The 16,972-nt window shown below is 44.9% G+C and overlaps 1 protein-coding gene across 1 annotated transcript; it reads right to left on the bottom strand.

The window, feature by feature from the left end:
• Window positions 1–755: 755 nt before the first annotated feature.
• LOC133960842 (cadherin-24) lies at window positions 756–16,699 on the bottom strand. The gene is made up of 13 exons (XM_062395685.1): window positions 16,115–16,699; window positions 11,403–11,697; window positions 10,155–10,274; window positions 9,617–9,784; window positions 7,517–7,698; window positions 6,673–6,929; window positions 6,447–6,583; window positions 6,178–6,299; window positions 5,030–5,147; window positions 4,614–4,922; window positions 4,279–4,468; window positions 3,750–4,152; window positions 756–2,328 (listed from the first exon to the last, which is right to left on the bottom strand). Exons 1-13 carry the CDS (start codon window positions 16,697–16,699, stop codon window positions 1,459–1,461), a joined length of 3,756 nt encoding a protein of 1,251 aa, XP_062251669.1. The 3' UTR covers window positions 756–1,458.
• Window positions 16,700–16,972: the final 273 nt, after the last annotated feature.

Genomic DNA, 16,972 nt, shown 5'->3' on the forward strand with positions numbered 1-16,972 from the left:
TGCAGCCCTTTGTGTTACGCTAGAGGACATCCACACTATCCTGAAAAATTGTAGCGCGGTCAGGACTAGTTATCATTTGGCTCTTCATGTCATATTCCACTCCTCTTTCCTCTGCGTTTCTTTCTCTCGCCCGAGGAGTCCGGTCTTTAACAACTCATTTTTCTTGTCACGGAGCCAAAGATTTTCTGTCAAATTTAGCCTGTAAGCATTGCAATCTTATAAGACCGGCAGCTGATTAAGACCTAAATTCCCACTGCAGAGGAGAACAGAGCGTGGGAAATAATTGCAGAAAGTCTAAATCATTTCATCATATTGTTGAAAAATAATGTAATTATTTTTAATGACTCCGTCTTATATCTTCTGAATAATAAATGTGTTTTGATGTAGCGAGACAAACGAGCCAAATTACAGATTGCCTGAATAACATTACACAATCTAAAAGTAAATGATTATTTTGCTGTTGCCTGTGTTTTTCTGGACTAGAAAAAAAATACAACAATGCTTGTGTGTACAGCTTCTCATAATGACTTTTGCCTAAGTCTGTCTCTTTATGAGGTGGGAGATAAATAAGGCTGTGGAGATAATTCTAGACTAATTCTATAAATTGTCATCTTTTGCCTGCAACAGTTTCATAACTGCAATCACTTCATTTCCTGCATTTGAGTAAATATCCCCCTCCCAAAAAAAGAATTGTCCACTCTTGAGCAATAACCACTGAAGTCAAGGTCTGATGTATATCTACATATAGACATTATTTACTCACCGTTCACAACAGTGCACAAGTCTTCAACAGTGACATTCTAATCATTTCTGTGTGCAAATTGCATAGTGAGCAGATTCTGCTACAGTAATGGAGAGTACACTCTGGAGTCGTACCCTCGCTACAGAGCTCCAGTATACAAACGTAGAGAGTCATGTTTCCTGGAGAGTCTCGGTGAACACATGGCGGAGTCGACCCACAGAGCTGAGCGCTTGTGTGGTTCTAACACTCTCCCGCTCAGATGCAAATGTTCCATTCAGATTCCAAAGAGGCATCGTGAGTGGGCCCCTAATAAACTATCAATATTAAATTTCACAATTCCACTCCATTTTTAACGAGGCCTATTTTCTAACAATGCAGCTTTCAGGGCTCAGAATCAATATTTAAAAAAAAAAAAGTTAAATTTTCATAACATCCGCTTTGAAAGCCCAAGTGCATTATTAATATCAGTTACACAAGTGTGAAAAGTGACAGATTCCATATGCATCTTCTAAACATAGTGGATGTGAAAACTATACGCTGTGCACTGATTCCACCGCGGCTCCTCGACCTACTGTCAGCCTCATGGATATTTCCTGGCAGGGAGGAAAAACAAGAGGGTTCCCGTCGGAGGACGTGTACTTCTCCCCTCCTGCTGTGTTTAAAATCTATCACTGTCAACAGAGCGCTCCTCTTTCAACCTCTTCCTTTTTTGCAGACTAGAAATCCCATCTCTGTATTTCCTTTTTCTGGTTCTCTGTCTGTTTGTGAGGCTCGCTCAGAGCGGCCTCTGCGGTCTCAGCTTCCTCAGCCGCCCCCATCTCTCCTCTCTCCGCCTCCTTCTCCCTCTCCCTCTCTCGGATGATCTCCACCAGCCTCTGAAACTTCTGGTTCAACTCCTCCATCCCTCCCACCACCTGCCCATCGTCCTTTTCCCTGTCGCTCTCCAGCGAGCTCAGTGACTCAGCTCTTGAATCACGGCCCTCAAACTCATAAGTCTGCAGTGAGTCATAGGGAGGCTGTGACAGGTCAAAGGTGACCTGATTCAGGCGGAAGTTCAGGAGGTCCTCCATACAGAGAGGCTGCGGGTTGGAGGCTTCAGCCGTCGCAGGCTCCGCCCTGAACGGCCAGCCTCTGCTGCTGCCAAACACGCCCCCAGGTAAGGGCAAAGGTTGCGGGGTCAAATCCTTTCTCTGGAGACTGCACGTGTTCAGTAGCTGCACCCCCGCTGGGTACAGGCCGCTGCTGCTCGTCCCATTCATACACGTCCCCCTGCCGTTGGGATTGAGCGAGCCCACGATGCTGTACGTGTCTGATGTCAGGTAAACAGGAGGGTTCACAGAGTGAATCTGACTACCGTTTGAATAATTTCTCTCTGAGACCGAGGGAATGGAGCAATCAGTATCAATGTCATCCAGGGTGCAGCTGGTGGCTCCCGTGCTGATCTGAGTCTGCGATGACCCCGGCCGCCCCTCATGCTGGTTTGATGAGGAGCTGGCTTGACTTTGGAGAGAAGACTCATTTGGGTCGGAGTAGGTCAGATTTGCAGCGTCGTCGGCTGGTGCCAGCACTGCTTCTGTTGGGTCTGTCTGTTACAGGAAAGGAGAAGGGAGAAAATAGACGATTCAAAAAGACACGCAGTGACAAATATATGGAAGCAATTAAAAGTCAAAAACTATTTTCATTATTTTTAGAAACAAGACATTATAAGAATGTTATCACCGCTGAAGTGCCTGCATTGGGATATGTTTTTCTTAACTCATGTGGTTTGAATTTGATCTTTGAAGTTTAGCTATTAGTCAGAAAACCCTTTTTTTGGAGGAGTTGACACATTGATATTTATAATTAAAATGCTTGAGGTTTTCCAGGCGCTCCTGTGAACTTCTCTTTCTTGGATCATGTGAACCTAATGTGTTTGGACAGATTTGATTTCCCTCGGTCAGCTGGATGTTTAAGCCTGAATCTTTTATCTTGAATTTCGGTGTCTTTTTTAATTATAGTTTAATTCTATTCAGAACTAAAACATGTAAACAAAAACACAAGCATGAGATGAAAACACGCTACATGCACGTCAAAAGACCCTGACAGACTTTCTCTGGAGTTCAGAGAATGTGTGAGAGCATCTTAAATTTGACAAGAGAGTTAGATTATTCCAACCGAGCCTTCTGTCAGTTCCCTCAGACAGATTGGGTTACTCATCCCTAACAGACATATGTTCCATTAGATCCTGTGGTGTAGTACCACAATGTAAATAAGGCTTGGCCATATTACCTCCACCAAGGAGGTAACAGCTTCCATGATATTTTGTGCTGGGGCTTAACCTTACTTTTTTCTCTTTCTTTAACAATGTGTGATGTGGTTTTTGTATATTGTCATTGATTTCTCAGATAATAATTGAATGAATCTTTATGAAAACAATCAGAAAGGTTGAGAGGACTGATATTTTGTGCAGATCCAGATATAAAACCATTGTTGGGCCTTGGTGGGAGTATGTGCTACTGAGTGGCATTCTAGTTGTGTTATCATTGACACATTGGCACGTGTAAGCCAGGGCCTCTCTCTCTCTCTCTCTCTCTCTTTCTCTCTCTCTCTCTTTCTCTCTCTCTCTCTCTCTCTCTGTATGATTTAAAGGGCAGTTCAAATATGAAATGATTTGAACTACCTTTTAAATCACACTCATATGCAGCAGCTACACTCAAAGAGGCACATGCATCAACAAACACTGCTGAGATCAAGTCCATTTGCCGACCTTAACCCTGATATCATGAATAGAAGGAAAACAAATCTTCCGTCATTCAGTTTCAGATTCTTTGACCTGATCTGACTTATTAGAGCTGAAAAGATGAATAACGGAGTTGGAACGCTTTACAGGTAAATTAGGACTATTCAATGTTTTGAATTCAGTGGTGCTTGGATCTAAACACAAAGTGTCCTGCTGGGACCCCAATTTTCAATATTCATAAGATGGTTTATACGATGCTTATAGAAATGTTTGCTTTGTTTTTCTGACCTTGGCCTGATCCAGATTCTCTTTTGTATCTGCTTCTTCATTCGCTTCACTGCTTTCATTTCTGTCGGTAATATTGCTCTTCGCCAGAATGTGTTCTGCTTCATAACTAGCAGGGCTCGTCTCAGGAGACTGCAGCAGCGGCTCAAAGGTGCTCTGGTTCTGGATGACAAGGGAACTGCCAATATGACCTCCGGTGAGCCCGTGGGTCAGCTGTGTTAACTGCAGCCCTGCCTCCAGTGGCCCAGCTGGATAATCTCGGAGAACAGGCAGCGTGTGGATGCCGTAGCAGAGGCGCCCGTAGAGCGGGGCAGAGCCCGGCCTCTGCTGAGGGGCCAGGCCGGGGCGCGGGTTACGGCTCCAGCTGTACGCCCTGGCCCTCGGCGGATTCTGCTGGGTGTACCATCTGTGCCAAGAGATAAATGTCAGAGAAGCACACAATCACACACAAACACGCACACTCTCCCATAAGCCACCACGGCAAGATAAACTTTTCCCCCTTTTTTATCTTAATTATTTGGGCACAGCTCACATGTTTCTGTTGTGCATGTGCTGCATTCTGTGCATGCTCTGCAGGGCTGTAATGTCAAAAGCTGCGGTGTCCGCTTCCCCTCCCCCCTCGTCATCATAGGATATGATGTTCTCCCTGACATCATCCTCCTCGAAGGGTGAGTGGGAGTCTCGCTTCTGATGGCGCAATGACAGCGAGAGTGCACACACCACTAAAGGGCAAAACAGAGACACACAAACACATTCTCTTTAGACATTACAGGAGCGACCTGACACAAGTGCTCAGCGTCTTTCACAAAATCACAAACAACATATTTATAGGGCCTTGGAGGGAACCACAGAACCGACCCAACCTACCCAGCAGAGTGGTGGCACAAGCCAGCATGGCGAGCAAGGTGACCAAACTGAATATGAGAGACGGAGAGGCGGACGGCATGGGCAGACAAACCATGTGCCTCTCCCATCGCCTGTCCCTCTGTCTCCCCCTATCCTCCGTCTGCATGCCCCCTCGCAAACAGGGGCAAATGGTCACAGTGACGGTGCCAGTGTTGGTCAGACCCGAGGCGCCGTCACGTAGCACGACCGGCACGTAGAGGGTGAGTAAGGATGAGGAGAAGCCAGGGAGGGGATCCAAAGCTGACTGGAGCACCAGGCTGGCTGTCACACCTGATAACGTGGCAAAAAAACACACACATCCAACATGGTCACTGCACAAAAATCATGCCCCGATTTCTGTTGGTGGTATGTTTTAAATGAAAAGAAACAGTTGCCACCTCCAGATTCCCTGATGGTGAGATTGAGTGCAGAGCTGGACTCTGGGGGGATGTTGAAGTGGATCGGCGTGTCCTGTCCTCCCTGGTCCCTGTCGATGGCTCGCAGAACCTGAACTACCTGCAGAACAGGATGCTCTATTGTGATGGTTCATATGGGCATATAAACAAAGCTGTGGTGGAACTGCTGACACATGCAACACATGACTGGAAGAAATTGTTTTAAAACAGTTGGGATAAACACCTCTATTTGACTGCAGCCACAAACTTAGTTTACAACCCTTTTGATTTTCATGAAATCCACCCCAGTTTCTTTTCCATCAATTTTATGGCTGGGATTTTCTCAGTAGAAACCATTCAATGTAATTTTCATTCTATAATTACCTCTGCGATGGAGTCCACCACAGGGGATTTAAGGGAAACAATGAATCGTGTAATCCAGCGTTACTGTTTTTAATTTCACCGTTCATGGTTCAGTCTCCTCATGCTGCGTCAGAGCTGCACTTAGGTGCCGCTCATGCAAACCCGACGTCAGTGTCTGCTTCACTGTAAAAGCATTCAGCTGGCAAAAAGACACGTTGGCTTTTATTGTGAAGGAGTTACAGAAGATGCGCCGAATTAGTCACTGAATTTGTGAATCTGTTTATCAAAAATGTGTCAACAAAACAAGTAAAGGTTATTTGGGGAAATTTGATTAGTCTTTTAATTCTCCAAAGAGTGATGGAACCAGAAAAAGCACACAATTAGAACGTGGTTGTAATTATTTTTGACCGACTTCTCCTTTAGAACAGTTTGAGTTTGCTTGGCTGCGTCGTCGCAGCTTACGAGTGTTTGCTATGGTGTTAAAATGCACTTGCTGTTACCAAGGCAGCCACATCAGCCTGGAGTGAAATCTTAAGGATTAGTGTAACAGGAATAGTAGTAGTGGGTAGTTTATTTCAATGATCCTGACAGGACTTTCTTACAATCCTCCCTGACTGATGGTACAGAGCTACCTCTCTATTCCGTGACATAATATTTGGAAATGTAAAGCTGGGGTCATTTTGTCTCCACTGAACCAGTTTGTCGAAAAGGTTTTAACAAAAGGAGGAGAAGAAAACACAAGAACAAAAATACAATATAAGACAAAAACAACAACAACAAGAACGGACCTGACCGGGGCCACTGGAGTCACACACAGATGTGGAGTACTGCCTGTCCAGCTCTGGGGCATTGTCATTCTGGTCTAGTGTCTCTATGGCCACCACAACCCTTGACACAAGATTGGGATTGTCTGAAAGAGAACAGGGCACTAATGTTGAAATCATCACTGAATTTCTATCATTCACACGCCGCGCACTGTGCCGCCGACCCCGGGCGGTTTCACTTTCTGTGAAATATGACTCTGATGAGCTCTGCGCCCCCGAGGGCAGAGACGTACCCCTCTGTGTGGCGATGACGGTGATGTTGTGCCACTGCTCCAGCTCGCGGTCCAGCTCCATCACCGTGTTGATGGAGCCCGTGTCAGAGGCGATGCGGAACAGAGCCTCGGGGTCCGACTGTGGATCAATGGAGTACCTGGGATATGGAAAGAGCATATGAGCAAAAATAAAGAAAAATCATAGCGGGAGCCAGAGAGACAGAATGAGTGATGGTGTATTAACCACCTGATGTTGGAGCTTTGTCCCGTGTCCGGGTCGACGGCAGAGACCCGGCCCACAGAGCAGATAGGGGGGCAGTTCTCAGACACGTCCAGATGGTACCGAGTCTGGGAGAACTGCGGGGGCTCATCAGCGTTGAGGATCATGACCCGGACCGTCGCCTGGTCCTTAAAGGGACCTTTCCGTAGGTACCGGGCGTCCACTATAGGGTTGGCAACTTCCACGGAGAAAGTATAGGAGTTGCGGGTCTCGTAATCCAGCAGCTGTTGGGCGAGGGATAAAGCCTCTTCAATCTTTAGGCTATGCTTCATTGAGGGCCTTTCATTTATGAGCTTCATATTTCTTCACACATGGAGTGCTTCATTATTCATTTACAGTGAGACTTACTTTTCATCATCCCTCTATGTAGCTTACATATTCCATATTGGCCTTTTGGGCAATTACTGACCCAGCTCTGTTATTTCCTCACCCTCTTTATTCTTTGATTCAAGATCTCACTGCACGATAATCATCTTTGAATCAAACTCTTAAAAACAAAAAGACTAATTCATTCACATGACCAGCTCTCTTCATACGAGCAACAGGTTTTGATGTTTTTGATGATTGGTACTCTTTAGTTGTCCAGTAGAGACTGAACCTGTCAGCAGCAGTTGGGGTTTGAGTGGAGGACTGAAGTGTTTGATTCACCAAATAAATGTAATTTAACTTTGTTCATAATAGAACTAAAGCTGCGCTACATAAAGTCACTTATTAAAATACTACACTACTGACATTGACCTTTTTTGATCTGCATATATGAAAACAACGCCATTGAATCCCATGGTGTGTGTCCCCATGTCTCGTCTCTCACCTTGTTGAGCTCGATGATGCCCTCGCGGTTTCTCGCTGTTATGTTGAATATCTCGGCCTCCTCCGCGTCCAGGATAGTGAACTCCAGCTGGGCGTTTTCTCCCAGATCGGGGTCCGCGGCAGTGAGCCGGCCCACCTCCACACCCGGTGATGCCAGCTCAGACACAGAGAACGACCACGCGCCTGCACGGAGGGAAAAACCACGGATGTAACGGGTTTGACAACTGGCACTGAGTGATGATCCCACTACATGACGTAAAGCATGAAAGTGTCTCAAATTGTAGTCATTCAAATTCAGGTTATTCAAACTGTAATTGTGGTTACATGTAATACCCAGATTCCTCATGTCTATATCATCTTAGTGGTGCGCAACACAGTCCACAGGCTTTGCTTTGTGCAATAATGTTAAAGCTAATAAAGCTCGGATGTCGAAATTATTTAAATGAAGTGTCATTTTACACTTAATCCGCTTCTTTCTGTTTGGCTTCTCTCTGCAGAGCTGCAGCACAAATAGAATTTTGTACTGTGAAGCCTCAGATCAGCTTTGAAATGCAATTCTCTTTCGTGCTGAAACAATTAGTCGATCCATTGACAAATGAATTGACAGAAAAATGACGAACAACCGTTCACAATTACTCGTCGTTCATCAAGAATAAGTGGTGAACATTTAACCACTCGAGCAACTCAAATGTGAACATTGATTTCTTCCGTCGTCTAATGTGATCCCACTTTAAAAGATCAACCGATAGATTACTAGAATGTCACTCAGCAGAGCACTTAACTCCACCAAGCCACAGCAGTCCCCTTATAAAACCATGACAGATTTTTTTCATCAAGCTCTATGAAGATCTGTTCCCTGAGAAATCAAAGAAAGTTTTAAAAACTATCTCTGATTTTAAAGTGAAAAAAAGATTTAAGAGAATATTAGTTACAGCATCCTTCCGCCAAGTTTTTCTGTTAAACAAACAGTAAATAAACTGGAAAGCCACTAACTAAGTGATGTGCATTAGTCCCATTCAGTTATTAATGATTGAGTAGTGCATTTATTAAACTGAGAATCGTAGCTGCTGCTGTAGCAGTCTGTCCACTCGGCACAGCATGGAGATGAAGCCAGTGATGTGTGGCAGGTGGTGTCATTTCACCGGAGCAGCAGAGTGACCCCTGTGTGCTTGTCATGCAGCGTAACAACAAGCAGCATATTCAGAGAAACGCATCCCTTTTAACCAGAGAAGCCGAGCTCGCTGATTGTTAATTATTCAAATCCTTCACGTAATAAAAAGAATATGAAAATCACACCCCTCTCATTCAAAGAGCATGTTCAATCAGCCTTTAGCCTAAATCCTGGCGTCATTGTCCAACCCATGCACCGACTGAGAGCGAGGTGGCGAGGTAGGGACGAGAGATCATCAGATACCAGTCGATAAGTTGCCCCTCGGCCGGCACTTATAAATATGAAATTGCGTCTATAGAGAATTGTATTGCAGCACAATACGTCAACATGAGGAAGAGGCCTTTAAACATTAAGATGAATGGCAGTAAGCAGAGAGTGTCAGGGGGGGAGGAATGGAGGGGGAAATGGAAACAGTGGAGAGGTAAGATATAGAGAAATGCAGTATATGTCTAAGTGTTAGAGATGTTGTGCAGTGATTTTTAGTCTACTGAAGTGGAAAGCACTGAACTTTAAGATGAAATATTAATAGCGTGGAACAGGGAAAAGCTTGGAAAAAGAAAGAGTGGACATGGTCTTTCACTCTTCAGCGAGGGCCCACAGTCCATTTGAACCACAGGGGTGTTTATGAATGTTAATGCCCGTCATCTGGCACAAGAGGTTGCGTTATTGCAGAAACAATGATTAGAAAGAGTGGATGGAAATCAAAGGGGCAGATGGTTCGCTGCTCTAAGAGCTTCTATCACATTCTGAGCGTGTCGAGGCAGCCAGGACCCGAAGGAGGCGGAAAATATCGGGCTGCTGTCATAAGTGCCTTTACAAGATATTTCATCATTTTAATCTTTGCTCACACACACACACACATTTCTAAAGCTATATAGAGATTGAACACAACCGACAGTTAAGTGGTGATCTGATAACGGCAGCGCTTACTCCGCCTGAAGTGAGGGGGGTTGTCGTTGACGTCGCTCAGCTTCACGGTGACGGTTGTGGTCCCGGATAAACCGCCCAGATGGCCCCCCATGTCTTTGGCCTGGAGGACGACCAGATACTCATCCCGGGTCTCCCTGTCCATGTCGGGCACGGCTGTTCGCAGGACGCCTGGTGGAGCATAGGGCGGGTTGTGGAGGGAGGGGTTGGGGTGGGGGATCACACAAACGACAGATTTCAGTGACACAACGTCTCTGGGAGTTGGCATCAAAGCGAGTTAGATGCGTATTTCTTTTCGAATCAGGACATTGGGAAGCATGTGACTCCAGGCCGCTTCTGCTTCGGAGCGAGATCATGCTTAATGTAGTTAAAACGTTCTTCATCTGTTGGACTCGACATATGGTAGAAAAAAAAACACAGCATATGATACCTAACAGCACCACAGGGATTTACTGTATGAAGTGTAATCATCAGCTGGAGAGGCGTGTAATGGTAAACAGCTTTGAGGGGATATGTGGCACTTTCGTCAAAGCTACCCGACCTGTCTGAGCATCCACAGAGAAATAGTCCTGTCCCTGAGTGATGGCGTACACCAGCCGGGCACTGTTTCCATACGAGGGATCGTCAGCATCTCTGGCAGTGACTTGGATTATGGAGGTGCCTGTGAAACAGAGGAAAGAACGCAGGTGACCAAAGTGAAGAGCCTCCTCACAGAAGCGGAATCTGGTTCACAAGCAGCGTAAAGTGATACTCCTCTCAAAATGTAGCTCCTGAAATACACTTGTATCAGCAGGATTAAAAGGATTTATCGACTTCTTCGCTGCATGTCCATATGCGCAGGGTGTTCAAAGCAATTATCTTCAACACGAATATGGATTGAAACATGAAACACTGGAGCTGTGCCAGGAGAAATGTTTTCAGACACATGCTGACAATAGTCTTTGGTTCTTTGCTTGTTAAAAACACATGTCGGTGGAGTCCCCGGAGTCCCAGGAACTGTGACGGCTGTTTTCATTCTGCTTCTGACATTCACAAACACAACTATCATTCATGCTCTTGCAAGTGATTCAATGATAAAAAATAGAATGGTACTCAGTGGAGCGCGTAAACCTCCACCAAGGCCCAACAGCCTCCTCAAACTCAATCAAGCTGCACCAAATTCATCATTTATATCAGTTTGCCTGATTCCACAATGCAATGCTCCATCTCTGCAGCTATACAGTGATGACCCAATACGATGCATCCAATTCATTATTGTGTTAAAGCTCTGGAGAGGCTTCAGAATTATTCCTTATCATTAGTGAGTCTTCTAAAGCAGTTCTACAATATTCTGTCTATTATTATTGTTTGTGTGCTGGACGTTGTGTGCAGAGCTTTTTATAACCAGTCTGTGGTGCAGAGTGAAGTTAGAAAACTTTGCTTTCATCCTACCTGGTTTATTTTCAATAAAGATTTTATGGACACTGACTGACTGTTGGCACGCTGTCCCATCTCCTCTGACTTCTACAGAGCACTGGTCGCCTGTTAATTGAATTTTTAATTGAACGTATCAAAATTATGCTGACCTTGGCACTGCAACTCCCTGGACCACTAACAATACACGTGCCAAGTGAAAAGCCAATAAGATGAACTGTTTGCATCCCATACACAGACAGGGGTTTGTGGAATTTGTAGATTACATAAATTCAAGTTGCTGCTCCCAATCACAGACATCACTACCATCATTGTACAGCCCCCTTTCAATACATTTTGATTGGAGTTTCCCTTTATTGTTGTTTTGATGATATACCAATGTTGGCCATCTCCGGCACCATGGCGACGTAGGTTTGACTGGGGAAGATGGGCGGGTTGTCGTTGATGTCCTGCACTCTGATGATGAACTGGGAGGAGGGCTCCAGGGCTCGGCCGGTCTGTCGGTCTGTCGCTGTGGCGACGAGGCGGTACTGGTCCTTCTCCTCGCGGTCCAGGGACTTGGTGACATGTATGTTGCCCGTGTTGCCGTCGATAACAAACACGGAGCCCACCCCCTCTCCCTCCAGCATGTACTTGGTGTGCCCGTCTCCGCTGTCCATGTCCGTGTGCAGCTGGAGAACAGAAACACACAGAGTCTAAAAACACAAGGTCGATCACCTTCCTCTTTATCAGGCTGCTGATGCAGGTATCGCTCATTAACGCTCATCCATTCGTCTGGCAAGCCCGGCAAAACATGACGAGCGTGTGATTTATGATAAGGCGGGATGTGCTTGGTGAATCGGAAATGAATGGCACCAGGTGTGGAAGAGACATATGGGACCAGGATGAGTACTGATGCGTGCAGCTAATCAGCTCAGTGGACCAAGCGTGCCACTGGGGGCCTGTCGGGGGCAAAGCCACATCGATGTGGACGGTCGCCCTGCAAAATGTCCTACATGTATGTTCACAGATGCAATTTTAGATCACAGTGCGGTATCCATCTGCAAAGCTTCCTCTCTTTCCTATCCATCTGTCTCTTTCTTTCCCGGTCTCATAAATCCATCTGCCTCTCTCTCTTCCCCGTACCTTTCAAACCAGCCCTCTCTCCAGGCTTCGTGTCTCTTTCTTCTCGTCATGTTACCTCAGTTACACAGGATGCCCATCTGCTCACATTTCTTATTCTCCCCTCCTCCTCCTCCTCTCTCTATCTCTCTCTCTTCCCCTCTGTTTTGCTCCGTGGTGCAGAATATTGGTTCAGTATTTAATGGCAGAGAGGGTATTAGTGAGAGCTAAATAGGTAAAAGGCCAAACACACAGAAATAGAAAGCTAAAGAGATTACTCAGCCTTCATCACACTGAGCTTTCTGACCAGGAGCCTTCACATCTCTCTACCCTTAAGGCGCATCTGTACATGTTCATAATCCACGAGGGCTTACTCACAACCTCTGCTGCGGACCCTAGATACTCATGAGAACTAAAGCCTTGGTTTCAAAATTCTGCTGCAACAGTGGCTGTTTACAAATGTTCAGAGATGGTTTCCAGTGAATTTTGCAAAGCGCTTCCAATCTGTCACATGCAATTTGAGGGAGCAACTGACAAAGGGAGAAATGTGATAGCCGGCACGACGATACACGCAGAATTAGTCAATGTGTGTTTGTGAGATCTGCAGGCGTGAATGTATTTACATATTCCATCATAACATATGTTCATGCTCACACAGTGAACAGCATTCAGGCAGAGACCAGGAGAATATGTAAGATTAGTGCACATATGAGTGTACATTCTGTGGGTCTGCGTTCATGTGTGTGAGTGTGTGTCTGTGTGTGGGGAGGATAAAGTTAGGGATTATAGAAACTCATGATAGCATACCCTACAAATTGCAAGATAAGGGACTCTGTTTTTTTTTAATTCATCCCTACATCCCCTCATCCCACTCACTCCTTTCTTCCTTAAAGCGGACTTCAATTTTGATCCCACACTTCGACAGGAGAGACATCTTTGTCAGAGTCGGTGTCTATCTCACTCCCCTGCCTTCCCCCTCCCTCCGTCCTCTTCTCTTTCTATCAGGCCCCTTCTCTCCTCACTCTGTAATTGCTGGCTCAGTCCCGCTGTGCTTCAGTCAGCATGGAAAAACACTCTCACGGCGGGGAAGAAATTTATCTATTCCGTAAAAACAAAGCCAGTTCCTTTGTCACATTCCCTCCTTCTCTGTAATCCAAATTTTCTCCTTCTCTCACTTGCCGGTTCATCCACCGACAGGTTTTAACCGTATCTGCAGCACACGGCTCTCGCCTGCAGACTGTTCCTCTCTTTTTTCACTCGGGTTCGAGACACCTGTGATTGGAACAGTCGATAGCTCACCTCAGACCTTGCACCGGTAATGGGTTTGACATGTTCTTCTCTCTATTTTTGGTAGACAAAATGATGTTGCCTCAGAGCGAAAACACTTTGCGTTTAAACCTCCTCGCAATGCAGGGATGCTTTACTACAAGAACATCCACATTAAGACTCTGTGCTTGCAGAGGAGTGAGGCGTCTTGTGTGTCTACTGATTGCTTTAACACCCCTCCACTGACTGTATCAATAACAACCAGGAAGATTAAACATTTATGAGGTGTATACTGCACTGGTGAGAATCCAATCTAGACTGTCACTATAAAGTATACTACTAGCTACAAAGTGGCTGGCAACAGTCCCTGTTAGCGTTACAGCTGATATAATCCTACAGTGAGGATACTGTAGCTGCCAGCAGCTGCATTAGTGAGGAGCATCTGACTGTGAAATGCTACAAGTAAACCCCCGGGACATCTGTGGTTCAGGTGTGCTGCGGATTAAATCACCTCCGGCACTTTTTCATGCAGCGACACCGACAGCAGCTGAAGGGTGCTGGTGTGGCGTCGGTGAGGACTCAAGTATGTGACACGACAAGTGGGAGCACAAACACCGCAATTAACTCGAGTTACATTAACGCCTGATTCCTGAGCCTATGAAGGAGGATTGAGAGCACAGAAAAACACAGATTCAAATTTGTCTGGAAATGATCTTACAGTTAAAATGTTGAATAATGTAAGCAAACAACATTTTTGTTTTTGTTTTCAATACATTTTTTATATTCTCATGAATGCATCATTTTGTCTTTTGCCCTCATTCAGTTATCTAACCTTTGGTTCTGGGCAGAAGGATTGGCCCCAGGAAGCAGTGGTCCTAAATAAAGGAAGAGGCTGTACCCAGTAACTACCAGATTAGGAGGGAATTAAGGTTATTAGCTCCCCCCAGGGAGATAACATTTACACCCCTGTATGTTCGTTTGTTTGTCAGCACGATAACACAAAAACTACTGCAAGGTTACATTGTCGTCATAGAGTTCTGTTTTATGAGCCAGAACAGAGGATCAGTTAAAGCTAGGGTTGGAAATCCGGGAGAAGCTCGCAAGAGCAGGCTCAAACGCAACTGATACTTCCCATCAGCCCTCTCGTCAAAGCTACCCCCAAAACACACATGAACACACACTGCATGGCTACTTCAAGAAAACTACTTTTAACCCTAACCCTGACTATTGGGATGTTAAAAGGATTTCAACATATAAGATAAACATTGTTTCAGAAAATCAACCCTACCTTTAAAATGCCATTACCAACATTAATGACCCTAATGCTTTTGTGTGCAAAACACCAAGAGAGCAAACCTGATTTAATAGCCATTGCTTTGATAAGAATTTAACTAGCAGTCTACAAACAATGCTGTGAGTGTGCAAATTAACACTAAAAAAGAGATAGCTCAAAGCTCCGTTTATAAAGATTAAAATTAACTAGTTCACGTTGACAGTGTTTAGAATTTTGTCCTTAATTCACAGCCCCAAAAAGCAAATAGTTCACACTCTTCCATCTTTTAAGCACAATTCAAACCCCAAGTAACTAAATCAGCATGTCGACAAAACATACAATTTGTACATATCCACAAAGCTGGTACCTATGATCCTCCAACTTATTGTTAAACACAAGCCGAGACTCCAGACTATATTCCTACAATCAACACTGACTGATCCAGCAGCCGAACAAGAGCAAAAAATAAAGCTCAGATCAATGAGCGCCGTAGATAAGATATACTGTTAGTTTTTTATCAGACCATATCTCTGGTAAAACCGGAAATCTGTGATCCTGTGTCACTCTGAAACAACTCCAAGGTTTATACCGCCACCTACTTTTTCTTCTTCATTGGGTTAACTGGCAGGACTTACTAACGGCTCACTAACTCTCTGACTCGGCTGTAAAATGAGGCACAGATAGTGTTCAGATGTTGCTGTAGATGAACAGATGTTTTGCATGATGAGGGATATTCAGTCTGTGTTCACTTAAAGTTTAACATTTCATTAGGTAGATATTAGGTTTTTCATTTTACGGTGCTGTAACATGAGAGTGGAAAAGCCCTAATGACACAAAACATATTTGAGGAAAATTCTTCCAACATGCACTTTTACTTTTTTGCTTGGCCCATGTCCCAGTCACCAACATGGAGGAGGCGGGTTTTATGAATTAAAATGCAGCCAGACACCAGGGGTGGATTTGGTTTTGCTTTTGAGGGGCTGTCATATCGTCCATCTGTATTTACAGTCTATGTTTGGAGCCTGTGTAGCTCCATAAAGCACACACGTAAGGACAGATTTTAATTAAGGTTCATAAAAGTAGGTATATAAAGAAAGAGTGTTGAAACCTCTTATGTGTGACTGTGGGGCTGATTTCCATTTTCTAAGTGCTTTCCACTTCCCATATGACTAATAACCATAAGCGTCAATGGGTTTCAATAACACACCAGTCGAATTGCAAAGCAGGGGGAATGAATCAAACTGACAATGGCAAACATGTAAATGCATGTGTTAAGAGCAGAAGAGAATTTCTGTTGCTCAAATTAAATTATTCTCTGTGAGATAATAATTTCTACACAAATGTTGTTGCTTTGTTTTCTTGCTCCCTGAGAAAAGAAGGCGAAACTCTTATAACACAGATACAGGGGATTCACATGTGCATGCTGACAGGTGTCGACAACAGCTTACCCGTCCGATGAGCACGGGCTCCGGTCCTCTGTACTCCTCGATCACAAAGAACTGGTTCCACAGCCAGCTCCTCCGGCGGCGAGAGCGAGGCCCCGACCCACCGACCTCAGATTCGGTGAGCCATTTGGGGCGACCCGGTGTCTTCTCAGGCAGATCCTTGCCGACATCCGTCTCCAAACGGAGCCCGGGCTGGAGAGAGTGCTCCTCCTCTGAACTCGGCACTAGGCCGTGATCATTAATTACACCTTCCACCTCTCCATTAGTCAAATTGCTCCTTTCCTCTTGGTTCACAGTGAGTTCAGGGCGATGTTGAGGTATTAAGGATTTGGCATCAGATCCAGGATGTTTCAGTGTGACTGTTTTCCTCGCTGAATTATTCTTCAAGTCAAAATCATTAGGTTCTTTGTCGTTAATTTTAAAAGACACATTTGGCAGGGTTCTTATATCGTCCGTTTCATTTTGAAGCTGGCTCCCCAGTGTTTTGTTTCTCACAGAGTACGTGAACCTTGGATTTGCTAAAGCTTGTTGTCTTTTGTCTTTTGTTACTTGCACATCCTGATCTTCCTCTGAAAGGTCGACAGCCATGCAGTTTCTTTCCCCTACACGGAATAAAAGCAGTAGAAGCAGTATGTGTGCCGCCATAGCTGAGGTTCCCAGATCAGTTTGTTTCAAAGAATAATCGGAGAGCGACCAACTCCAACTGATTCATCTTGTGTTCTTCCTTCTCCCTCTTCCTGAGTCTTCATTCCACCTTCTCCCCCTCACGTTCTCCAATGCAGTGCACATGCTGCAATCAGATCACACGAGAGAACACATAATTAGTGTGATCTTCGCTGTATTCATTAAAATTGGGAACAG

This window comes from Platichthys flesus, chromosome 9 (assembly GCF_949316205.1).
Source record: "Platichthys flesus chromosome 9, fPlaFle2.1, whole genome shotgun sequence".
Classification (NCBI taxonomy): Eukaryota; Metazoa; Chordata; class Actinopteri; order Pleuronectiformes; family Pleuronectidae; genus Platichthys; species Platichthys flesus.